Genomic DNA, 25,135 nt, shown 5'->3' with positions numbered 1-25,135 from the left:
GGGACAAGGCAAGAGAGATAAATAACAAACCCTGGCCTCAGGGTGTGGGGCGTGGGGGGCACCACTGCCTGCCTCCCTTCCGCTGACCTGGCCCTGTGCCCTTTACCCAGCGTCACTCCAGGGCATGGGCGGGATCCCTGGGCTAAGCTGGCCCTGCCTCAGCTAGCACTTGAGGACAAAGGATGCTGGGGACATAGAGCAGTGACATAAAAGAGGCCTTTTACAGTGCTCCCTCCTGCTTTTGAGAGTACAGAGCCCAGGGCCTCTTGGGCTGCGTGCCCATAAACACTTTGATCCCAAGTTTTCATTCTGGAAACCTACACAGCCCAACCCCAGGACTTGCCACTGAGGCCTGACCCCAGGGCCCAGACAGGCCCCAGGGGCCACGCCAAAGTGTGCAGGGTGAGAGGCCACCTTCCAGCCACAACCTGGACCTGTAGGAAAAGCCACGGCGGTATCCTACAGGGTTGATGCTACTTCACAGCATCTCTAGCGGAGGAGTCAGGAAGGAGGGGCCCCAAGCTAGGGAAAGGGGTCACAGTGACAGGTTGGGGAGGCTGGGGGTTGGCCCAGGTTTTCTGAGTCTCTTGCCAACACCCCCACCCCACCCCACCCCAGCCCCTGCCCTCCCTCCCACTCTGAGGCCATGCATGCCCTCCTGCTCCTACCACTGGGACTGGGAGTCCAGGGGGTGGTAGCCTCGCTGGGGCTCGAGCTGAGGCCCCCCAGGATGGCGGCAGATGTGGGCGACAGAGCTGTGGCTGAGGTCTCCCCAGAGAACCTCTCGGAGACTCGTGTGACGGCTGTGACTGGCTGGTGAGGCAGCCGCAAGGAGAGGCTCACAGGGCGAGGCTTGGGGGGCTCTGGTGCTGGGATGGTTTGAGTGGCCTCAGGGGGTCCGTCACCTGGATCTGGAACATGTGACCAGCAGGGGGGGAGCTGTCAGCTATGGCATCCACAGGGGCTTCAGACCCTCCCAGGAGGACTCCAGTCTCTGTGAACCCTCTTCCCACCTTCTCCAGGAAGGCCTCCCCTATCACTCCAGCCTCCCTGACCTCTCCCTGCTGCTCCAACCAGACCTGGCATCTGCTTTAACTTTCAATAAACTGCCTGTTTACTGAACAGACAGTTCAATAAATAGTTGCCTCTCTTTCTACCCAGTTCAGCAGCTGGATGATTCCTCAGCCCCTGCTTGCTTTCCTCCAGAAGCGAGGAAGCTCAACACCTTCCAGGATCTCTCATTTTTTCCTGTGTTTACAAAGCTCCACTTCACACTGAATGAGGCTGCCCTCCCGTCAGCCTCTCCACCCGCTGGGGTTTAGGTGCAGGTCCTCTGTCCCAGGCAAGAGCTGGCCTGGCACAGAGGCACAGCTGAAGCCCTGACCCCGAAGCTACCCAGCTCGCCCTCCTCTGCCGTCAGCCCCTACCTGCCCCGGGCTGGTGCCCGTTCTCGATGATACATGAGTTTGAGGTCCTTCTCATCTCCAACTCACTGGCCTCGTCATGGTGGTCCAGGCTCTACAGAGAGACAAACCCCACCAAGACCCAGTCAGCGGGGGGCCAGCTGCCCCTCCCCCACAATCATGGCCAGAGACCCTCCCTGATTCTGGCAGGACAAACATTTTGAGAGAGACAGTTCTGGGGTGGGGAGGGTGTTCAGTGATGGGCCCCATTCATATAAGAAGCTGACATGGACTCAGCCTCACCAACTGAACCACCAGGATCCTGGAGGCAGAAGCCTCCACTGGGCTCATCCCAGACCACCAAAATGCTCGAGTAAAGGTCCCGACTGGGAGTTCCAGGGCTTCCCTGGTTGCTCAGTGGTAGGACACGGGTTCAATCCCTGGTCTGGGGAGATCCCACGTGCCGTGGAGCAGCTAAACTCATTACACCACAATAGCCCGTGCTCTGGAGCTCATGAGCCATAACTGCTGAAGCCCCCAGGGCCTGCACTCTGCAACAAGAGAAACCACTGCCATGAGAAGCCCACACATCACGAGTAGAAAGTAGCTCCTGCTCAGCACAAGTGGAGAAAGCCTGTGCGGAGCAACCAAGACCCAGCACAGCCAGAAATAAATACATCTTAAAGAAAAAAAAAAGAGGCTGGGAGTCCGAAGGAATACGCAAGGCACCCAACCCCTTTGCCCAGGCAGGACCAGGTGACTGGGGTCAGGAGAACCCGGCCTGGGGCCGTGTCGGGAGCCCAAACCCAGTGACCTAAGTAAGGTCCTTCTGGGCCAACAATTGGCCCTGAAGCCCTCATGCTGAGGTCTTTTCACTGGCTGCGGGGTCACAAGATTTGCCTGGATGTCCAGAGTACAGAGGCCTTACTGGGTTCCATCGACCCCTCCGTTCCCTCTGGCCTGCAGCAGTTGGGGGTGTCATGTGGAGAGAGAGAGCCAAGACCAAGAGCCGGGTGACTCAGGTCAGACGGTTGTGCCCCCTCTGGGTCAGTTTCCCTGCTGGAGATGAGGGCGTAGGCTACGCAAACCTCCATCATTTTGAAGCCTGCCAAGCCATCAGGCCCTTTGCCCGGGCATGCCATTCATACCACTTTGCTTCTGTTGTCCCAGGTCGATGCTAGCACACCCATTTTACAGATGGGACCTGAGGGCTCAGAAAAAGGAGACGCACTGTCCAAGGTTACCCAGTAAGAAACAGCTAAGATTCGTGGTCAGGACAGATGTTCTCTTCAGCCTTGGCCCTACCCTTCTTACGTGGAGGGAGGTTGGAGAGTACAGAGTATCTGTAAGCCTGATGGGGTCTGCCTGGCAAGAGAAGACAGAGGCAGACCCAAATCAGGGGCTCTACTCAGAGCCCACGATGAGTGGCTTGAGAGGTTGGCCATAACTCTTCTTAGACATTGCCAGACTGGCCCCCTTGTCTACCAGGTTCCCAGATGACAACGGCCCATCCCTGGGCCCCAGTGGCTCAGCTATGACTGTAACGAGTACAAGAGGTATCCACCCTGCCATGAGGGGATCAGTGTGGTGTGGGAGCCAGGACTGTGAGCAGATGACGTCAATCTAGCATGAGGGTGCATGCCTAGGACAAACTTCATCCAGCCCAGCGGGTCAGGGAAGCAGGGGTGGCTGAGCCCGGCGAGAGTAAGCCAGGTGGACCAGGAGTGGAAGCCATTCCCAGTAGAGCGAGTGATACCTGCCAAAGCACATAGACATTAAGGCCCAAAGTGTTCTGATCTGGTGGCGGGGGGGAGGCACTAAGCAGCTCAAGGTGCCATCCTGGAGAGCCTGGACTTGACTCCTTGGACAAGAAGGAACTGAAGGCCGTCAGCTCTGTTTTAGAAACATCCTTCAGAAACCAATGAGACAGTGGCATGGAAACGGGTGACCAGATGGCCAGTTACCTCCCTAGTCTCAGATGGGGATCTGGGGAGCAGAGATGGGGCAGCAAAAGAGTGGAGGACAAAATGGACTCAGCATCTGGGGAGAGTAAGTGGATATGAGGGGGGGGGGTAGTCACACGTCTTCCAAGCCTGGGCTTTGGGCCTGGGGGATGTGACTATGGAGAGAGAAGGGGGAACTGGGGGGAAAATAAGGACTTCAATTTGGGACGTGAGTATTAGGAGCGCCTGAGGCATCAGGGAGTTGAGGTCAGGAAGCAGCTGGATATTTGAGTCTGAAGTTTCAGAGGGAGGATGAACAAACAATAGAGGCGTAGGGGTCTCACATCCAGAGCCCAGCAGAAGAGCTGGCTGGGGGCCGAAGAGGCCTGGGATGGGCACCGTGTGCGGGGGCAGAGGAGGCATCTGCAGAGGAGAATGAGGAGCAGCCGCCAGAGGGAGGAGGAAGAAAACCGAAAGAACACTGAGAAAGGCAGGTGGAAGTACAACGAGAAGGCTGGCGCGTCAGTGGCTCCCAAGGTGGCCTTGGGTCCAGGAAAAGAAGGTCAAGGCAAGATCTAAAAGGGTCTATTGGGGTTAATCCAAAAAGAGGTGCTGGGTGATAGTTTAGGAGCTGAGTCAGAGGTGGAGGTGAAGGCAGGAGACAGCCTCGGGTTGAAATGGAGACACAGGAACTGCAATCATGGGCAGGTGGGGGCGGGGAAAGGGGTTTGAAGGGCTCACCCAGGCGGAAGAGGGGGACGATGCTTAGAGGCTGAGAGAAAGACTCTAGCAGGGTGAGGGGACCCTCTGTGGGGTGGGGACCCTGGGGAAGTGGAAGAGCATAGGATCGAGCCTGGGTTTGGAGAGGAGGTGGCCCCCTCCAACTTCTGATTCAGAAGGATGGAGAGAGAGAGTTCCCAACCGATACAGTGGAGAAGAGGGGGCCTCTCCTGGCCCCTCAGGGTGCGGGGCACCCCTAGGGCCTAACCTGAAGCTAACTCAGCAGACAGAGGGGAAACAGCCAGTCCACCCCGAACTCTGGCCCCGCCTGTCAGCAGGGTGCTCAGCTCGGGGGCTCCCTGTCCCCCCACACACACCCTACCCTGGTCCCACAGGTTCTGCAGGTCTAGGCAGGGGCCTGGAGGGCCCAGCTGGTGGTGAAACCATCTTCTCAGGAATGTGGGTCTCTCTGTGGGGCCCCACAGACACCTCCTCTTGCATGGCACAGGCCCCATGCTCTGCCTGATGGCCTAGGGGACCAGACACCACCATCAGACAGGAGGCAGGGTCTGAATTCCCATCAGGTGGTCTCCAGCAAAGCAAGAGGGAAGGGGCTGGACTGACTCACGCTGGGAGGCCAGACTCCCAGGCTCCCCCTGCCCTGCACTCCCCCACGCCTGAGATGGAAACCACTGCTCATCCAAGCAAAGGGCTCGGCCCACACCTCAGACCCAGGGGCTCCTCAGAGGCCACCCCCCAACTCATCGTCACAGGAGCTTGGGGGTTGGGGTCACCCCTAACCTCACCCCATGACTAAAGGCAGCAGCAGTGTCAAGGTTGGGGTCTCCTATCCCAACCCCGGGCTCTGTCCACAAAGCGCTCGTGCTTTCCAGGAGCAGGAAGGACCACTCGAGACAAATTTGTGCAGTCAGGCCCCAGCCGTCTCACCGATGAGGGGAAGGGTGGGGTAACTGCCCCAGTGGGATCTGAGTCCCCAAGCCCAGCCATGGGCCCCCAGCACACCCCTGCAGTGGTCGTCCTTTGGTGGGGGATGCCTGCTTCAGCCACAGAGAAGGGACTGGGCAGGGGGGCCCTCTGCATGCTGGGGCCAGGGTAGAAGTCAAGTCACCGGAGAGCCCTGGGGACCAAACGGGTCCTGGGGAGCCAACTGTCACAGCCCCAAGACCTGGGCTTTGTCTGAAGAAAGGGGAGGCTCCCGGTCAGGGAGTCCAGGCCCAGGAATGTTAGGGAGAGAGGTGGAAGGCAGGGAGGTGGGGGTGGGGGGAGGGGAGGTAAGTCAGAGACACTCTTCCTGGGGAAGTTTTTAAACACTGTTGAGAGGGCAGGAATAATAGTTCAGGCATCCTTGGGGCTGCCTGACTCCACGTGGGCTTGTGCGTGTGGACAGGGGCGCACGTCAGCAGGCCCAGCACAACCCCCATCCTGAGCCCCTAACAAGGCTGCCCCAGCCTCCTCCTCCTCCTCACTCACTCACACCACCGATTTTAAAGACTCAATTCAAACTTCTCCCCAAAGCATTTAACTCTCTTATCACACAGTGTGTCTGGGAAAGGAAGGCAGATAAGGCAAGTCTGGTTTCTTTCACGTCCAATCTCGACGCTGCTCCTGGCAGCCACTCGGGAGGGGCTCCACTGCCTCTGACAAGGGGACCTGGTGGCTCCGGCTCAGCTAGGGACATTTCCAGGGACCAACTCTGGTGCAGCCTCCTGGGCCGGGCCTGGCCTGGCCTCAGGCTGCCCCCAGCCAGCTCCCTCCACTGGCCAGATCACAACTGTGGCTTCGTGGACACTCTTACGAACCCACCAGGCAGATGTCACTGTCATAACTACTCAGCCGGCTCGGCTCAGGGCCCAAACAGGGCTGGCCAGTCCTCCTGAGATACAAGGGACCTGCGGTCCAGCTGAGAGATGTCCCCACGGCCTCACTGCAAATGAGCCTTAAGCAGCTCCTATTTGCTACAGGGTCTCAAGCCTCCTACAGGGAGTCCTCCCTGATTACTCCCACCCTACCGCCCTGCCCTCTCGCTCCTCCCTGAGCCTCCCTGGCTGCTCACTACCTGGCAAGGTCAAGGTTTGTGCACTCAGAAGTGGATTACTAAATCAACTCTGCATTGAGTTCAGAGCATATGTACATGCTAAATTCAACCCTCCTCCAACCCTGGCGGTTCCCACTTTGAAAGAGCAGGAAGCGAAAGGGTCTCAACCGAGGGTCTCTAAATCTCATTGCTTATCACAGAGGGGCAGTGGACAGACCAGCCTCCACACTGCCTGACCACTGTCACCACTGGCTCTCATGCGTGGATAAGACCCTCACACCTAGACTCCCCCATCCAGCAACACACACAAACTCACACACAAGTTTGAGAGGCCAGACAGCCCTGGCGCCCAGCTATGACTCTTTCCAGTCTCGCCCTAGAGACCCGATTCCCTGTTCATGACCAAGCGCCTGATCACGAGCTGCTGGTCACAGCGGGAAAGCGACAACGCGTGGATGACTCCACACAGCGCCCCTCCCTGCCAGAAACTGGCTTGGAGTCTGGGTGGGTGATCCTGAGAGGTGGGCTGCAGGAGAAGTGGAGGCCAGTGCCTCGGGGTAGGGGGAAGCTGCCTGGGACCCAGAGAGCCTCTGACCCATCGGGAGACCTCGACCATCCTCCACCCACAGTGCTGAACTCTGCCCGCTGCCCCACCCACTCCAGGCTTTTCTGAAGCCCAGAACCTGCTCCCCAACTGCGTCTCCATCCTGACCTGCCAAGAGGCTCCAAGAGGCTGCGGCACCCCTGATGACTCCCAACCCCTTCTTCCAGAAGGGCCCCCGCCTTCTCTCCAAGTCTAAGAATGGGCTTTCAGGGACCTCCGCACTCCCTGGCAGCTCCTTGACCTCCACAGAGGGCTCCAGCCTCACCTTCTCCCTCTGCTCCCCTGAAGACCCCACCCATTCTAGGACTTCACCCACCAGCTCTGCCCTGCTGTCTTCCTCACCTCTGGCCTCGACCAGATCTGTGACTCCACTTGCTCTGGGTCAGCTTCACCAGGATGTCCCTCACCCTCAGGACAACCCAGAGGGAACTGGCCTCCCCACAGATCTGTGACCCAGGAGTCCCCCAGTAGGGCTGCGCTCCCTGCCTCCCTGCTCACATCCAAAGACCTTCTCACCCTGATGACTGCCCCTCCAAGACAGCACTGCAAGGCAGTCCCGATGCTCCGTCCACCCACCCTTGGCTGTCCTCTCCTAGGACCACGGCATTTAAGTTACCCTGCCTGCAACTGCCCTCCAACGCCCATCCATCCATGAGGGAGCTTGCTGGATACAAGGAGGAGCCTATTCCTTCCCTGGCCAGTGCCCCTCACCACCACCCAACAGCCAAGAGGACTAGTTCACCCCACATGAAAGCGAAAGTGTTAGCTGCTCTTTGCCACCCCATGGGCTGTAGCCCGCCAGGCTCCTTTGTTTATAGGATTCTCCAGGCAAGAATATTGGAGTGGGTTACCATTCTGTTCTCCAGGGGATCTTCCTGACCCAGGGATTGAACCTGGGTCTCCCCCACATTGTAGGTAGATTCTTTACCATGTGAGACACCAGGGAAGCCCCATGTGACTGAAGGCCAATTCCCACTTAAAATAGAAGACTGGAGAAACTTCTACATATGTGTGTGAATTCATGTACATATGCATACATGACTCAGAGTATTTTTCTGAAACTTAGACAGCTGCTTCTGTGAGTAAACAAGTAGCAAATGTATGTTAAAATAAAAGCTCAGAAACAGTCGATGACACAGTTTATTAGGTGCGTGTGATCTCACAGTGATGATATTATATCCTGGCCAAGTAGTGGTCATGCTCAAAGGACAGAATTAAGTGTATCCATATTTCTAGATGGGCTTCCCAAGTGGCGCTGGTGGGAAAGAGCCTGCCCGCCAATGCAGGAGACTTAAGAGACACAGGTTTCATCCCTGGGTCAGGAAGATCCCCTGGAGGAGGTCATGGCAACCCTCTCCAGTATTCTTGCCAGGAGAATCCCATGGACAGAGGAGTCTGGCAGGCTATGGTCCCTAGGGTTGCAGAGTTGGACACGACTAAAGTGACTTAGCACGCACGCACGCACATGTTCCTTGACATTGGGACACTCAGGGGCTCTGTCACCAGCATGTTTAAGAACCTCTCACCCCACCCCCCAAGACAAAGCCCAACTCCCTGGCCCATCATCTGGGGGCCTTCTCAACTCACCCCTCTCCTCTCATACCCCACCAGGCTCCCCTCTGGCCACTGAGTCCTTTGAGCCTCTCTGAGGCGGTCGGTACAGCCTCACACACCACGCCCTGCAGCAGCAGGTCCTAGGCCTCCAGGACAAAACCCGCTAGGATGAGAGAACACCCGCTCTGGCTGCCAGCACTGTTGGGACTGCTCCATGTGGGGCCATCTCCCATCCAGGCTGGGACCTCTAGGGGCAAAGGTTAATCTGATAACCTCCCCCCTCCGCTTCCAGCCCCTTGAGGTGCAGCCCAGCCCACACAAGAGATCTGAATGAGTGATGGACTGAACTGAGAGGGACTGGCAGGTGCCAACTACCCAGACCCTGGAAACCCAACCCTGGAGCACATGCCAGGGGCAGGGTGGAAAATCCCACCAAAGGGCCACTGTGCACACCAGAGAACATTCTAACGACCCACTCCAGGAGGCCCCGTGATCAGGGCAGTGACTGGTCCACACCGGCCTCTGCCCCGCCCCCACAGTGTGGGTCGCTGGCCAGTCACTGACCCCAGAAATCTAGACTGCTCAGAACTGGTTCCCCTGGCCTCTACCCCAACCCCGTCTCTCCCATCACGGTAAGGATTCCCCGCCACGGTGAGTTCCCAAAGGCTGTGCCCAGCTGCGCCCCAACAGACTGGGTACTGCCCCCAACACTCACACCGCGCTGGAGTTCTCCACCTGGGTTAATCAATAACCCGAGCCGTCAGGCCTCAGTGAAGGGGCATCACAGGGGCGAGTCAACGGAGGTGGGGAAGTAGGGGGTGGGGGGTGTTGCTGACCATTCCAACATGTCGGCCAGGCCGGGGTTGGTGTTACAGCGCCCGAGTGCCAAAGGACAGTTGGAGACAGCGGGACAGAGCTCGGGGAAAATGGGACCTGGCTGCAAAGAAGGGAGGGGGTCCGAGACAGGTAAGGCGGGCAGTCTAAGCCCGTGGTTTCCCCGACCGTAGCCGGATCCCCACGACAGGGTCGCAGCAGCAGGAGCACGCACTCGGGACCTAGGGGGCGGCAGGGGTCGCGGAGCCACTCTCCCCCGGCGCACGCGAACAGGCGCCCGCGCTCCCCTAGGCTCACCTGGCTGCGGCCGGACAGCGAGAAGGTGGCATGGCTGGCAAACCGCGCGGTGCCCAGACGCGGCGCGCGGTTCGGGACGCCGGGCGCAGGCGGAGGGCTGGGTGTGCCGGGAGCGGGCGCCAGCCCGGTCGTCAAACCCAGCGACTCCACCTGGCGCGTCAAGCGTTCGAGCTGCGTCTGCAGTCTCTGGTTGTCGCGCTGCAGCTCGGCCACGGTGCGCGCCAGCGGCCCCGCCAGGCGCAGCGCCTCGGCCACGCGCTGCTCCACACCGCGCTGCAACCCCTGCATGTCCTCGTGAAGAGCGCGTACCGCGCCCTCCAGCGCCGCCTCGTAGCGGCCCAGCGCCTCGCGCACTGTGCGCGCCTCCTCGGCGTCGGGGGCCGACTCCATGGCCGGGCCGGGCGCTTGTTTGTCGGGGAGATCGGGCCTGACCCGGAGAGAATAGTCGAGCTCCGCAGCTCCGGACCGCAACTGGCCACCCCTGGCTGGGTTCATCCGGAGGGGCGGTGGGAGGGGCGGGCGGAAGGCGGGGCGGGCCCAGTGAGCCCCGGGACTGGGCGCCACGCGAGGGCGGGCCCTCAGGGGCGTGGTCAGCGGCTCCGGAGACCGCCCCCGCCCCGGTGTCCCGCTGGATGCCTCGAGGTGAGGGAGGTCCTCGGTGGCAAGTCCTACTGGGAGTGGAGACATCCCCACCCGACCCCACTCCCCGAGCCACACACACACACACACACACACACACACACACACACACACACACGCCCACACTCTGCTCAGAGAGACCTGAAAGCCTCAGCAATAATTTCCAGACCCCTGACCCTCACCCTGGGCCTGTCACTGTCCCTCCATGCCAAGCACACGGCCCTTACAAGCACATACTCACCTATGGATTCTTTGTCTGGAATTTCTTGCACCTGTTATAAGACCTAAGGAAGAAGGAGACAGGTGGTGAGGTCCCTCCCTGACTCTACAATTGTGCCTTCTCCCCTCGAAACCCACTCTGGATAGTAAGATCTTTTTATCCTTACTGCCAATGGTCACAGGGCCTGGGGGTTCACAGAGAGGCCCCTGCTAGGGGATCCATGAGTGGCTGAGGTCAGATAGAAAGGAGAGGGTGTGCTTAGGGCTGAATCTCCAAATCCTAGGATCAGCGACCCTAGGACTAAGAACCCCCCTCCCTCCATCAGAGCCTCAGTCCCCGGCTTCTATCCACATCCCAGGGCTCCCAACTCGACACCCTCTCAACACTCCTTTCATGCCTGAACTCAGATATTCCTTCCTTCTTTCCTCCAGAAAGCAAGGAGTAAAAACAGCTGTTGCTTCAGAATGATGCTGAAAGATGCTGTATGTTCTCATGTATATGGTAAAATTAGGTTGAAATAAAAATGGGAACATCCCATTCTTCTTTGTGCAGAAAAAGATCTTTCCTGATTAGCCTTCTCCTTCCTTGGCCTAACCCCGGTGCCTAAGAATGAGAGGTCTGTAAGGCTTGTTCCCATCACACTTCCCAAGATGTTTGCGGCCACAGACCTCCTGGACTGGCCTGCTCTGCCCCAAAGGAGCTGAATCAGCCCAACAGATACTAAATGCTGACTCCCCCTGCCCCCCACCATGGGGACAGGAAGAAACGCTGGGTTACCTAATCCAAGGAGCCTTCCAGCAATTATTTCATGAGAAAGTCAAGTGCCAAAAGGCATGCATGGTGTGTATATGTGTGTGTTCCAAGTAGCTGTGTGGGACAGGGTAAGCCAAATTACTCCCTGCATTCTTCTCCGGGTAGAATCTTTGATAGACACTAGGAGAGAGGCAACCGCTACAGCTTGTCTCTAGTAGCACTCAGAGCCCCTCTGGATCTGAGCACAGAGCCTGGAGTGCAGGGACCCCAGTCTCAGCCAGAAAAGCCCAGCCTCTTCCTTTGCAGGACCCGAGGAAGGACCACGCAGGAAAGCCTGGGAGGGGCTGGACAGCTGGGTCCCCAGTCCTATAGCTGATGTGCAGCAGAGTCTGTGCCTGGATAGACAGCATAAATGAGGGTGGGGATGGGTGGGGGTCCAGCCTTCTCTCGCAGCATCCAGGAAAAGGAAGGCTGGCCAGGTCTCTAGGGTGGGACTAATGGGGCATAGATAAGATTCTAGAGACTGGCTGCCCAGGATCCAGCCTCGCTCTCCCACCTTAGGTGGGTTATATGGTCTGTCCGGATCCACCATGACAACATCTGGGAGGGGCTGCTCGGGGCCTGGGGAGGGCTCTATCTGCCAAGGGCAGAGATGGGGCTCACGGTGGGTTCTGGGCAGACAGTACGAGAATCAGACCATCCCCCTTGGTTCCTCTCCCTCGGCAGTCAGACCACTGAGTCAATAGCTGGAGATCAGCCAAGGAGAGGAGAGATGAATCAGGAGGGGAGGAAGAGGGGCAGAGCATCTGGGGAGGAGGGAGGGAGAGAGGGAGGAGGGGGTGATTCTGGAGCGGGGAGGGAGGCACTGAAGACCAGTGCCATCCAAGAGCTGGCTCCTTGCCAGTTTGGGGGAGGCTGCTGCTCACCCCAGGCCCCAGGGGCTCCTCCTGGCCGCCCCCTCAAGGCCCCTCCTCCCTCCCTCCCGGGGCTCAGCTCCTGCCTGGTACCAGACTGTGGGGGAGGTGAGGGTGACGGACCCTGCTGAACTCCCTGCACATTCACCAGCCCTGATGTCAGCGGGCTAGCGAGGCCGACCTCCCACTGAGTCCCAGGGGCTCTGGCACTTGCCCTCCCAGTTCTCCCTCCCCTGGCTCCGACCTTGCTTCCTGGCTCCTTGGTCTGCTCTGGTGCTGGGCTGGGGGCAGGATGTGGGACAAGCCTTCCTGTACCCCCTGCCAATCACCTCATGAAATCGAATCCCAGCCAAGCCCAAACCCCAAAGTCAGGGACCTGAGGTGGGGGAAGTGAGGCCCGGGGAGGGACAGGGACAGGCTCCAGGTCACAGAGCAAGATATGCAGAGACAGGGCTGGAACCCAGGGTCTTGGCTGTGGTCCCAGGGCCCCTTGGGGGCAACCGTCAAATCCAGCCAAGTCTGGGCAGCTCCCCCTGCTCCCAGATCACCCAGAGGCTCCAATCCCCTGGAATTGTGCTTTGAGGTCTCCAGAACCATCCCTGTGGCCCTCCAGCAGGAGCCCCTGAGGACCACCCCTCCTCCCAACCCTCTTGACTCCCCTTCTTCTCCCCAGTGACCTTCCTGAGTGACTCTGTTTTCACTCATCCCTTAACCATGGTCCCCAGGGCTCTGAGCTGGGAAGGTCCCCCTTTTATTCACAGACCCTTTCTGCATGGTGTCATCCACCCCCACACCTGCACTGGTGACTCCCACTCCTCCACCTCCAGCCCAGTCCCTCTCCTTATACCCACCTGCCTCCAGCTCTTGTCCTGAAGGTCCCACCCACTCCCCAGACTCCTGAGGTTCAGCGCTTAAGGGGTGGGGCAGTCCTCTGCAGTCCTGGGCCCACCTGCCTGGGACCGGCCCTCACCCTCTGCACCTGGGTCCCTGTGCATGGGCGTGGGGCCCTCACACACTTGTGTACATGTGTTGGAGCCCATCCTCGGAGAGCAGAGAGCTGTCTGTCTCAGCTGTTCATCTATCTCTACAGCTGAAGAGGCAGCTGGCTTTAGAAAATGCTCCATGAAAATGTGGGAGTGAATGCCAGGGAAAGGGGACTCATTGGAGAGGGAGTGGAACAAATAGAATGAGCACATGGACGGACCCCATGAGCTGGGTCACAGAGAGGATGCGTTAGAAGGCGTGGTAAACCATGGGGCTCACAGGTGCCACACGGGGGCTGACTCCAAGATCACATCAGCCTTTGCACTGAGACAAAGACAGCTGCTGGCCTCACTGGTCACCTCAGCCCTTCAAGCCCCTCTGCCAGGAATGCTCAGGTCAGAAGATCATGGGTCAGGCCAGACCTGTTATCTGCCAGGCAGGCCCCAGTCAGCCCTGCCAGGCCCTCTATGAAGCCTTCAGGTCGCTGTGATGGCTAACAGGCCCAGCAGTCCAGCTTTGTAACTGGGGAAGGTGTGGAAAGGGAGCCACACCCCACGCCTCAGGGTCCTCAGCTGCAGGCACCAACGGGGAGCAGACTAATAAGGACTCAATGGAGAAATACACTCCAGGACTGGACCCTCCTGGCAAACATACCATCCCCGGCTCCTCCCCCTCGAATCTTGAAATCCAGCCTCTGCCCTGGAAACCATTGCCTTGTTATGAGATCCACAGGGGTGTGGACGCAGGACTTGCGTTTATCTTTTCCTGCCAGGTTGCTAGGTTCAGGAGCCAAAAGGGGTGCTAAGCGGGGAGGCAGGGGCATGATGGAAGCTGCACAGGAGCCTGGGGTGGGCCAGGCTCAGAGCTCCTAGGCCTCATCTCTAACTAGGACCCCAGAGAAGGGCACCAGCGGCTCTGGGCTCTGCCCCATGGCTCTGCCTGCCTGAAGCGGAGCCACTGGGGCAGAACCTGGAGTCCTGAGGCCCCCGGTAGGGAGGACAGAAGAGAATCCTGCCCCCTGGGTCACTCCAACTCCCTCTACCAAACCCTCCTTTAAACTCCATCCCAGGGACACACTGCCGGACACACGTGTATTTTGGGATGTTCCTCTTTCTCCGGTGTATCTGGGGACACGCCTCTGCATATATCATGCTGCGTATACCTGTGTACGTGTGTTGGTGTAGAGGGAGGATGTGGGAGGTACAGAATCTATAGTACTTGCACACACAGCTGTACACATATGTACATATATGGGCACATGTTCAAGCCCTTGTGGTTGGAAGGGGGATTTTTATGCCTTTGCTCATAAATGGTGAATGTGTTTCTAGACACATATGGATGCATGCCTGCAGTATCTGTGTCAACATAGGACGTGTGCATGCCTGTGTGTGTATGTGGGTTGTCTACACATACTTACGTATATCAGATATTTGTGTGTGTCTCGTTGTGTGAGTTTGATCACACATCACGTGCCACATTTTCCGCTGTCTCTTTTACCAGACCTGGAAGTGTGTCTCTAGAAGGTACAGATCCTGAGTGCTCTGCAGAGACTCACACATACAATTCTAAGGGTGGCCCTGACCTGGGGAGAGGGTAAGAGAGTGGAGCTTCCTGTCCCCCTGGACCAGCACTGGGCCCTTTTGGTCCCAGCAGAGGAGGAATTTCCCATGAGCCTCTGCTGAGAGACCGGCTGCCCAGAGAACAAACAGCAACCATCCCCGAGTGGAGGGGCTGCCTGCTCCTCCCAGCCAAGGCAGGGGCTGCGGAGGGTGTGGAATGGAGACAGCTGCTTCCAGCCCAGATAAGGCTATGGGGTTCACATTTTCCACTTCCAGGAGCCTCCCCGGCAGGTCCCAACCCCTAAGCTCTGGCCCCATGGCCTGGAGAGGTCTCCGGCTGACCCAGCGCCTTCCCCGCCCCCCACCACTCTGGGGGCTGCCATGCCAAGAGGAGAAACTGAGGTCCTGGAAGTGTCAGCACCCCACCAGAGCTTGTCCCGGGCCGCTGGGGACTGGGGACGTGGTCTCTGTGGCAGGACTGGCCCAGCCTGGGGCCCTCACAGCTAATATCCTGACACTTTTGCCTCTGAAAACCACCCAGGAAGGAGGAGGGGTCTCCCGTTCTTTTAGAACAGCAGTCCCTGTCTGTCTGCTCCATCAGCCTGGCCACCCCCTGCCCAGGGGAACCCCGAGACCCGGAGGAGTGAGCAGTCCTGGTCAGGGACAGAACTGGCCTCGAACTCTGGACTTCTCCTTCTCCCCACCCCTGCACAACATCCTACCCAGAGCCTGTCCCCTCTAGCCCTGCCTGGCCTGCCTCCCCTCCCCCTCCCCAGGCTATTTATAGGTCCTGGCTCAATGGCCTCCAGGACTTGAAGAGCCAGAGCTGCAGGGCTGGAGAGCTCCTGGGCCTTCCCCAGGGGCCCCGGAGGCTGGGGAGTGTCCGCTTTCAGCCCAGCAAAAGGCCTTGTCACTCAGAGCGAGCGGTAGGGGTGGGGAGGCCCGGCTGAGGCAAGGGGCTGGGCTAGGGTCTAGGCAAGGGGCTCTCTGGAGCCTCTTCCGGTCTGTAGACAAGCCAGGCTCCCTCAGAAGCATTCTTGAGGCTCCTTGGGGCTGGGGTAGGCATGGGAGGTCTCCAAGGGCACGAGACCATCCTTAGGAAGGCCTGGAGAGCCGAGGCCAGCATCCGGACCCACCAGGCGGCCACTTTCCTTGCAAGCCCCCAGAGTCTCCTTTCTCTAACAAAACTGTCCCCCTGACCCTTGGATCTGCTCCAGCAGATCTGTTGGAGCAGATCTGCTCCAACAGGTGAATAACTGAGGCTGCCAAGGCACAAACTCATATTTCTGCCATTGTGGCTGCTCTGGTCGCCCTGCCCAAAGCATCCTTTCCACTTGCCATCCTGTCTGACAATCTCCTGCTCCTTTTTCAGATCTTCGGAGCCCAGTTTTTGGGGAAGGTTGTTTTATTTTTTTTGGCCATGCAGCCTGGCATGTGGAATCTTAGTTCCCTGACCAAGGATCAAACCCATGCCCCCTACATGGGAAGTGTGGAGTCTTAACCACTGGACCACCAAGGAAGTCCAGAGCCTGGTTTAAATGCCACCTTCTCTGAGAAGTCATCCTTGGTGAAGCCTGTCAGCCTGCCTGGCTTCCACTCTCTGCCCCACTGTGTCCACTGCGCGCTGCACTCCTGCCCTGGTTCCCTGCTCTAATGCGGGATTGGTGCTTCTCTGGAGCAGTGATCTCAGTTTGGAGCTCCCGAGAGGGCAGAGCCCAGAGTCGCTCAGCCCTCAACTCCATCCATCGCCCAGCCCCAGGCACTGGATGAATGAGTGCAGGAACTAGTGATTGAACAGCGAATGGAGATGGAGAGAACCAGGGGGGAAGGAAAGCAGGAAAGACCCCGTCTGTGTCTCCTGAGCCCTTGAGGGACTGCCCGGTGTGCCAGTGGGCAGGAAGGTGGCAGGGGCAGCCCAGGCTAGGTTTCAGGGATGCTGTGCCGCCCTGGGCTGCAGCCAGCTCGGTCACTCTCATTCTTTCCAGATCAAAGTTCCCCCAGGGAACAGCCTGGAACCTGACACTGGCCCAGCGTGGAGGGGACCGGCTGGTGCTATTCAGGAGGAGGGTATGGAGAGGTAGGGCACCTGTCCCCAGCTCCGGGACACCAGGCCAACAGCCCAGGAAGGGGGCTGGACACACTTTCACACACCGACTCCAGCTGCAGCCCCGTCCTCAGATGAAGGGCCACATTAGTAGGATGGGAACCCCTGGCTTAGGCCCTTGTCCAGACTCTCCAAGGACACCAAGCCCCTCAGGGCCTTAGTGGCTCCCTGCACTGTCCCCCCATCAGTTCTGACTCACCCCCATCCCATTCTTCAGCAACTTCCATCTCAGACACACTCCAGGTGTATGGTCTGTGTCCCAGCATCTGTGTCTGTTTCTGTACCTTTCTGTCTAGACTATCATGATTCTCTGTTTCTCTGTATTTAAAAAAATATTTATTAATTTGGCTGTGCTGGGTCTCAGTTGCAGCATATGGGATTTGGTTCCCTGACCGGGGATCAAACCCGAGCCCCCTGCATTGGGAGCACAGTCTTAGCCACTGGACCACCAGGGAAGTCCCTCTCTGTATATTTTGTTCTTCCTTCAGTCCTAATTCCTGTCTCTTTTTCCATCTCTGTCTCCCTGGACATGAAGAATGACTATGGAGTGGTGTGTTAGCCCTTCAGTCTGCAGTAAATAGGTTTTTCCTGCCGCTGGGTCTGGGCTGGCAGAGGATGAGAGAGGACAGAACCCAGTGCCCCTGCTGCAGCCAGGCCTCACTGGTACCCTCAGCTGCTGCGTCTGAGCCAGCCCGAGCTCAGCCCCACCGCCACGTGAGCAGACAGACAGGAAGTGGGCAGAGCTGCTCTGCGGCAGGAGGCCCATGTCAGTGGGCCAGATCCCTGAGTCTGCCACTCCTCTGGCCTTCTTCCTCATTCCACTCCTAGCTGTGGAAAGTCACACCACAGCCAGAGTTTGACTTCGTGGCCCCCACTCCCATGTGCAAACTGGAGTCACAGGTCACACACACACACACACGCACATACACACATAGGGGAGTGGCTCAGAGCTTAGGACTTTGCGTCTCAATAATGTCATGGCTCACTAATCTTTGGACCTCAGTTTCCTTATCTGTAACTGAGGATTTTAATAATAATAATACGGTATCTGTGTCCTAGAATTGTTGTGCATGTGTGCGAAGTCACTTGGGTCATGTCCAGCTCATTGTCACCCTATGGACTGTAGCCCGCCAGGCTCCCGTAAGGGATTTCCCATGGAAAATCTGACTCAGGATCAAACCTGCATCTCCTGCATTGCAGGTAGATTTGTTACCACTGAGCCACCAGGGCAGCCCCCCTAGAATTGTTATGCTCAGTCACTCAGTCCTATCCAACTCTTTGTGACCCTATGGACTGTAGTCCATCAGGCTTCTCTGTCTATGGGCTTTTCCAGGTAAGAATACTGGAGTGGGTTGCCATTTCCTACTCCAGGCGGAATTGTTAATATGCATTAAATTTATTCATATTTGCAAGGTCCTTAAAAACAAAGACCTTATATCTGGCTCATAGTAAGCACTCTATTTATCTATCTATTAGTTAAATAAAATTAATAAATATGCATGATTGCATGCTTCACACTTGACTCTCAATAAAAATTACAAGTTGCTTTCACCTTTATCCTATTCCCCTGGGTTGAGCCAGACCCTGGTCACCAGCAGGTCCAAACAAGCCTGATGTGAGAAGTTGTGATTCAAGTCTAGGAAGAACATACAGCTCTGGGTGTGTGCATTTCGCCAGATCTGCTAGTGGAACCACATGTCATTAACAGGATCACACGTGGAGAAATCATTTTGCTTCTGGTTAAAGACAGTTGAAACCATCTCCCTCTGCTCCAAACAAGTAGACATGAGGACATGTTTGTAGACAAGAAATGGAGACCTACTCCATAAAAGAAAGAAGACAGGAGCCTGCAGGGAGAGAAGGGGTTGAGGCTGTTCCCAGGGGCTGGGAAGAGAGCAGGGCTGAAGGTGGAGGGTGTGGGTCACGGTGTAAATGCTAAGCCAGGCTGGGACCTCAGCCTGGCTGGTGTCAGGACCTGGGTTGCCAGTTGTGATGATAAAGCGGTGCAGCCCTGTCCATCCTTCAAGGTGGCGGCAAAAACCGAAGTGACATGCCTGTGGTTCGGCCTGCAGCAGAGCCACTAGGCTCAAAGGGATTGTCCTAGAAATGTGTCATCCTCATGAGGTTGAGGGCCTGCAAGTGGACACTTCTGAGAAAACCCTGGTGTGGAGCCCAGCCAGACCCAGACCAAGCTGAGGCCACTAGCATATGGCCTTGGGTTTTTGAGAATCTCCAGATAACCTCAGAAGGTCCCCCTGGAACTGAGCCCGAACTGCCCACAGCAGAGACCTCTGCATCACACCCATCGCGGTTTGGTCTCCATCCCTCACTCTCCCTGGTGTCTCTCTCCAGCTTCCTGCCAGGATTTCCCAGACTGACCTTCTAAAACAAGAGTCCTTATCACAAGCTTTGCTTTTAAGAGGATTCTAAGACGCTAAGTTTCTTGTCTTCTTCAGAAGGATCATAGAGATGCAGATGGTGTTTTTAAATTGAGAAAAGGTTTATATCCATTAAATACATTCTGCAGATGTAAAATCAGTGGTTTTAATACATCACAATGGTGTGCAACCACCACCACTATCTAATTCCAGAACATTTCATCACTTCAAGCAGAAATCCTATACCCATTAGCAGCCATTCCCCAATTTCATCACTAATCTACTTTCTGTCTGTATGAATTTTTCCATTCTGTACATTTAATATATTTGTCGTTGTTTTTCAATTGCTCAGTCATGTCCGACTCTTCGCGACCCCATGGACTGAAGCATGCCAGGCTTCCCTGTCCTTCACCATTAACATATTGGGTTGGGCAAAAAGTTCATTTACGTTTTTCTGTCCCATACACGGAATGATACAACATGTGCTCTTATGTGACTGGTTTCTTCCATTGGCATGTTTCCAAGGTTCCTCCATGCAACATGCATTGTGGTCCTTCGCTCCTTTTTAGGGCTGAATGATATTCCATCATATGGCAGAGCAAAATAAGAAGAACAGGTCTGAGCTGCAAGATAGTTTGATAATCAGTAGTAACAAAAACATGTCATTTAGAAATACGGGAGTAAATATTTTAAAAATCAGCTTCAGAGTAAGTAAGAAAGTGATTGTCCACGGAGAAGAGGAAACAGAAAAAAAGGAACAACATATAGATCTTTTTCTAAACAAACCTCAAAGGGAACTAGCTCATTCTTTATGTGCATGTATAACAAATGGAAATAAAAACTAAAATAAGGAAAAAAGAATGATAAGTAGAAAATACAAAATAAGATATAAAAATAAGTCCAGATATATCCATCACAGTACATTTAAATGGCTTTAAATTACCTGTTAAGAAAACCAAGACTTTCAGAATGGATAAAATCCAATCTTATTCTATTAACAAAATCCAATCGTCTTCCATGAACACACCTAAGAAACAACTGTGGCTTCCCCAAAGTCTCAGAGGGTAAAGAATCCACCTGCAATGCAGGAGGTACAGGAGATGGGGGTTCAATCCCTGGGTCAGGAAGATCCCCTGGAGGAGGATATGGCAACCCACTCTAATATGCTTGCATGAAAAATCCCATGGACAGAAGAGCCTGGCAGGCTACAGTCCAAAGGGTTGCAAAGAGACAGACACGACTGAGTGAATGAGCATGAGCACAAAGAAGCAACTATGACATGGAATTGCTGACATAGGAAGGAGGGGAAAAAAAACATCCTTCCCAAGCAAGAACAAAAGAAACAGGAAAGCTGGTGGGGCAAGAGTGGCGTCAGAAGATACACTCAGGCCTTGCGGTTCAGTGACTGTGGTGTGGTGGGGTTACTTTATCCAGGAAGGTCGAGAAGGCCTGTCCAAAGAAGGTGAAATTCGTGTTGAGACCTATAAAGTAAGACGGTAGCTAAGAGTTGTGTGGGAAAGAACATTCCAGGCAGAAGGAGCAGCACGAGCAAAACAGCGTGAGCCTGGATCCAGCCTGGTGTGTTGAAGAGCTGAGAGGCCAGTGAGGCTGGAGAGAAGCACAGAGATGGGCTCAGGCTTGAGCAGTCAGACCAAGAGGGCGGCGAGGGGGCGGGGCCATATGAGGGGCGGGGCCAGGTGAAGCGTGGCTCCGAGTGCAGTGGTGCAGGTGTGAGAGCTCTGGGAGGTTTCAAGCAGGGGGAGGACCGGGTTTACTTTACTGCTACTTGGAAGGTGGATTTTAACAGGGCCAGCGTGGAGGTGGGGATTACAGTTAGGTGTGTACCTAATTCAGCCCTGAAGCAGGGAACGCCAGAACTGGAAGAACTACAAGGAGAAGTTAAGAAATCTATTAATCACGGCGGGCGGTTTTAAACTCGGAGTGAGGGAGCGTCTCTCAGCCCTGCCCGTGTTGCTCCGTGGCTCCCACTTTCTCCCCAGCCCTCCGCGGCCATCCCTCACACGCCTTACGCCACGTCTTCATGTTACCTCCCGTTTCTTCCCAATTCTCCAGCCCCTCTGTGTCCCCGAATGTCCTTGCTGATTCTCTCAGGTCCTAACATCGGTCCAATGACTCCCGCCCCCCTCCAGCCTTCCTGGCCTCTCCAGGGCTCTCCTAATTCACCTCTTTCCTCCTACATTCCCCCACCCCCGTTTGGAATCTCAGCCCCTCCCATCCCCCTGGTTTCTTCCACTTTCTGTCTCTCTCTAGCAACTCAAATCCCCAAACCATCCCCTGTTCTGCTTCATAGCTCGCCTAGTCCCTACCTCATCTCCCAGACTCTCAGTCGTTTTAGCCCCGGCCCAGAGCCCCACCAACTTCCTCCCATTTCCCAGAGTCCCTCTGGGTCTCCGCTTTGGTCCAGTCTGGTTGGAGACTCATTGTCTAGTTCCTTGTGTGGGGCTAGGTGCATCTTTTTTTATTTCCTGTTATTTCCCATTATTTCCCACTTCCTAGAGGGGCCCTCAAGGCCCCTGCTTATTTAACTTATTTGCAGAGTACATCATGAGAAACGCTGGGGTAGATGAAGCACAAGCTGGAATCAAGATTGCCAGGAGAAATGTCAGTAACCTCAGATACACGGTGACACCATCCTTATGGCAGAAAGCAAAGAAGAACTAAAGAGCCTCTTGATGAAAATGAAAGAGGAGAGTGAAAAAGTTGGTTTAAAACTCAACATTCAGAAAACTAAGATCATGGCATCTGGTCCCATCACTTCATGGCAAATAGATAGGGAAACAGTGACAGACTTTATTTTTGGGGGCTCCAAAATCACTGCAGATGGTGACTGCAGTCATGAAATTAAAAGACGCTTACTCCTTGGAAGTATGTTGTCTAGGTAGACAACATATTAAAAAGCAGAGACATTACTTTGCCAACAAAGGTCCGTCTAGTCAAAGCTATGGTTTTTCCAGTAGTCATGTTTGGATATGAGAGTTAGCTGAGCACCGAAGCATTGATGCTTTAGAACTGTGGCGTTGGAGAAGACTCTTGAGAGTCCCTTGGACTGCAAGGAGATCCAACCAGTTCATCCTAAAGGAAATTGATCCTGGATGAATGAATGAATATTGCAAGGACTGATGCTGAAGCAGAAACTCCAACACTTTGGGCACCTGATTTGAAGAACTGACTCATTTGAAAAGACCCTGGTGCTGGGAAAGATTGAAGGTAGGAGTAGGGGACAACAGAGGATGAGATGGCTGGATGGCATCACCGACTCAATGGACATGAGTTTGAGTAAACTCCGGGAGTTGGTGATGGACAGGGAGGCCTGACGTGCTGCAGTCCATGGGGTGGCAAAGAGTTGGACATAACTGAGTGACTGAACTGAACTGAGAGGGGCCCTTGGGGCTTCCTAGGTGGTTCAGTGGTAAAGAATCAGCCTGCAATGTAGGAGACTCAAGAGGTGCTGGTTCGATCCCTGGGTCAGGAAGATCCCCCCCTTGGAGGAGGAAATGGCAACCCACTCCAGTATTCTTGCCCTGGGAAATCCCATGGACAGAGGAACCTGGCACACTGCAGTCCATGGGGTTGCAAAGAGTCAGACACAACTGAGCGCACACATCACACACACACACACACACACACACAGAGGCCTTTTCATGGAGATTGTCAGTTGACCAGATATGAGTAAAACACACACATCGTTTCTTGCCACCTTCAGTGACCTCTGGACCCAGAGAGGAGGAAAGGCAAGATCCCCCAAGTTACCTTTCATTTCCCATCACGAGCAGGATGAGAGCCTGCTGACCATGGGGTTGGGGCAGGGCCCACCCTGGCAGTCAGGGAGCTCCCAGTCCAGCCAGGGGTGGGTCCCAGCAGCTGTCATGGCACAGACCCAGCCAGACCTTGGGGCCTGCCGCAGCAGGTGGTAATGGAGGGAGTCCAGCGGGATCTGGTTTTGGTAGGGCTGTGATGTGTGAAGATGACCAGCTCTGGCCATGCCCCTTTCCCATGTCTCTTATCTCTCACCTCCTGCAAACTCCTCCCAGCACCTCCATCTCTTCTCAGACCTCCAGGCTTTCTTAGCCCACCCATCCTCTCAGTTTACCTGCCTCCTGAGAAACCTGTATGCAGGTCAAGAAGCAACAGTTCGAACTGTGGAACAACAGACAGGTTGCAAATCAGGAAAGGAGTACGTAAAAGCTGTATATTGTCACTCACCCTGCTTATTTAACTTATTTGCAGAGTACATCATACAAAATGCTGGGCTGGATGAAGCACAAACTGGAGTCAAGATTGCCAGGAGAAATATCAATAACCTCAGATACACAGATGACACCACCCTTATCGCAGAAAGTGAAAAAGAACTAAAGAGCCTCTTGATGAAAGTGAAAGAGGAGAGTGAACAAGTTGGTTTAAAACTCAACATTCAGAAAACTAAGATCATGGCATCCAGTCCCATCACTTCATGGCAAAGAGATGGGGAAACAGTGGAAACAGTGACAGACTTTATTTTTGGGGGGTCCAAAATCACTGCAGATGGTGACTGCAGCCATGAAATTAAAAGACACTTGCTTTTTGGAGGAAAAGCTATGAGCAACCTAGACAGCATATTAAAAAGTAGAGACATTACTTTGCCAACAAAGGTCCATCTAGTCAAAGCTATGGTTTTTCCAGTAGTCATGTTTGGATGTGAGAGTTGGACCATAAAGAAAACTGAGGACTGAAGAACTGATGCTTTTGAACTGTGGTGTTGGAGAAAACTCTTGAGAGTCCCTTGGACAGCAAGGAGATCCAACCAGTCAATCCTAAAGGAAATGAGTCCTGAATATTCATTGGAAGGACTGATGCTGAAGCTGAAACTCCAATACTTTGGCCACCTGATTTTGAAGAACTGACTCATTTGAAAAGATCCTGGGAAAGATTGAAGGTGGGAGGAGAAGGGGACAACAGAGGATGAGATGGTTGGATGGCATCACCAGCTCGATGGACAAGAGTTTGAGTAAGCTCTGGGAGCTGGTGATGGACAGGGAGGCCTGGCCTGCTGCAGTCCGTGGGGTCGCAGAGAGTCGGACACGACTGAGAGACTGAGCTGAACCGATCCTCCCAGTCCCTCCAATCTTCCACAGGGTTTCCTAGTCTCTGGTCCGCCCCCACTTCCCCTCCCATCCCTGCCATTTCCCCCAGTGCTCCACATTTGCCTTCTATAAGGCCAGGGGACTGGGATCCCAGAGGACTTTGTTAAGAACTGATGTGCTCATGTGTAACAAGAAACTACTCAAGGCGAGGGAAAGGACCACCATACAGGAGCATGCCAAATGTTTCTGAGGCTCACACAGGAGTAGGAATAGTCCCTGTTTCCACCTGTCAAAATGGATAGAACTCCTAATACACAAAGCATTGGGTAGAATCTTTAGATGGGTCATGCATGTATTGCAACAAAATGAAAGGCAACCCATAGAGTAGGAGAAAATATTTGCAAACCATGTATCTGATAAGGAGTTAATATCCAGAAAAAGATAAGGGATGTATACACCTCAGTAGCAAAAAACCCAAATAACCCAACTGTAAAATGGGCAAAGGACCTGAATAGAATTTTTTCCAAGGAAGACATACAAATGGGCAACATGAAAAGATGCTATGCTATGCTAAGTCAATTCAGTCGTTTCCGACTCTATGCGACCCCATAGACGGCAGCCCACCAGGCTCCCCGGTCCCTGGGATTCTCTAGGCAAGAACACTGGAGTGGGTTGCCATTTCCTTCTCCAATGCATGAAAGTGAAAAGTGAAAGGGAAGTTGCTCAGTCGTGTCTGACTCTTCGCGACCCCGTGAACTGCAGCCCCCCAGGCTCCCCTGTCCATGGGATTTTGGAGATCACTAATTATTAGAGAAATGCAGGTCAAAACCACAGTAAGACACCATCTCACACCTGTTAGGATGTCTGTTATCAAAATGACTTGAGACAACCAGTGCTGATGAGGATGCTGAAAAAGTGAATCCTAGCACTCTGTTGGTGGGAATGTAAACTGGTACAGTCACTATGGAAAACAGTACGGAGGTTCCTTTAAAAAATTAAAAATAGAACTACACTATGACCCAGCAATCTCACTTCTGGGAGATTCATATGCAAAGAAATGAAAGCACTATCTTTAAGAAATAACTGTACTCC

At 54.9% G+C, this 25,135-nt stretch overlaps 1 protein-coding gene and 1 long non-coding RNA gene across 3 annotated transcripts in view; one reads left to right on the top strand and one right to left on the bottom strand.

Moving 5' to 3' along the window:
- Nucleotides 1-9,884, bottom strand: part of SMTNL2 (smoothelin like 2) — a 21,766-nt gene extending 11,882 nt beyond the window's left edge. Inside the window, exons 1-3 of one of the 2 annotated variants that reach the window (XM_086359541.1) lie at nucleotides 9,412-9,884; nucleotides 1,428-1,518; nucleotides 669-911 (exon numbers count right to left, since the gene is read on the bottom strand). In XM_086359541.1, the coding sequence (XP_086215667.1) occupies nucleotides 669-911; nucleotides 1,428-1,518; nucleotides 9,412-9,801 (724 nt within the window). In that variant the 5' untranslated portion in view covers nucleotides 9,802-9,884. The remainder of the gene's footprint in view (nucleotides 1-668; nucleotides 912-1,427; nucleotides 1,519-9,411) is intronic. The other variant, XM_086359542.1, reaches the window with a different exon arrangement.
- On the top strand, nucleotides 8,847-25,135 carry LOC147352252 (uncharacterized). Its single transcript, XR_015148041.1, has 2 exons — nucleotides 8,847-8,912; nucleotides 23,211-25,135. It is a non-coding gene; the product is annotated as an uncharacterized LOC147352252 (long non-coding RNA).

Source organism: Bos grunniens, chromosome 19, assembly GCF_055505025.1.
Source record: "Bos grunniens cultivar Pamir isolate PY7600 chromosome 19, Bosgru_T2T1.0, whole genome shotgun sequence".
Classification (NCBI taxonomy): Eukaryota; Metazoa; Chordata; class Mammalia; order Artiodactyla; family Bovidae; genus Bos; species Bos grunniens.
Note: the sequence above shows the minus strand (reverse complement) of the source record. Positions and strands in the feature narration are given on the sequence as shown.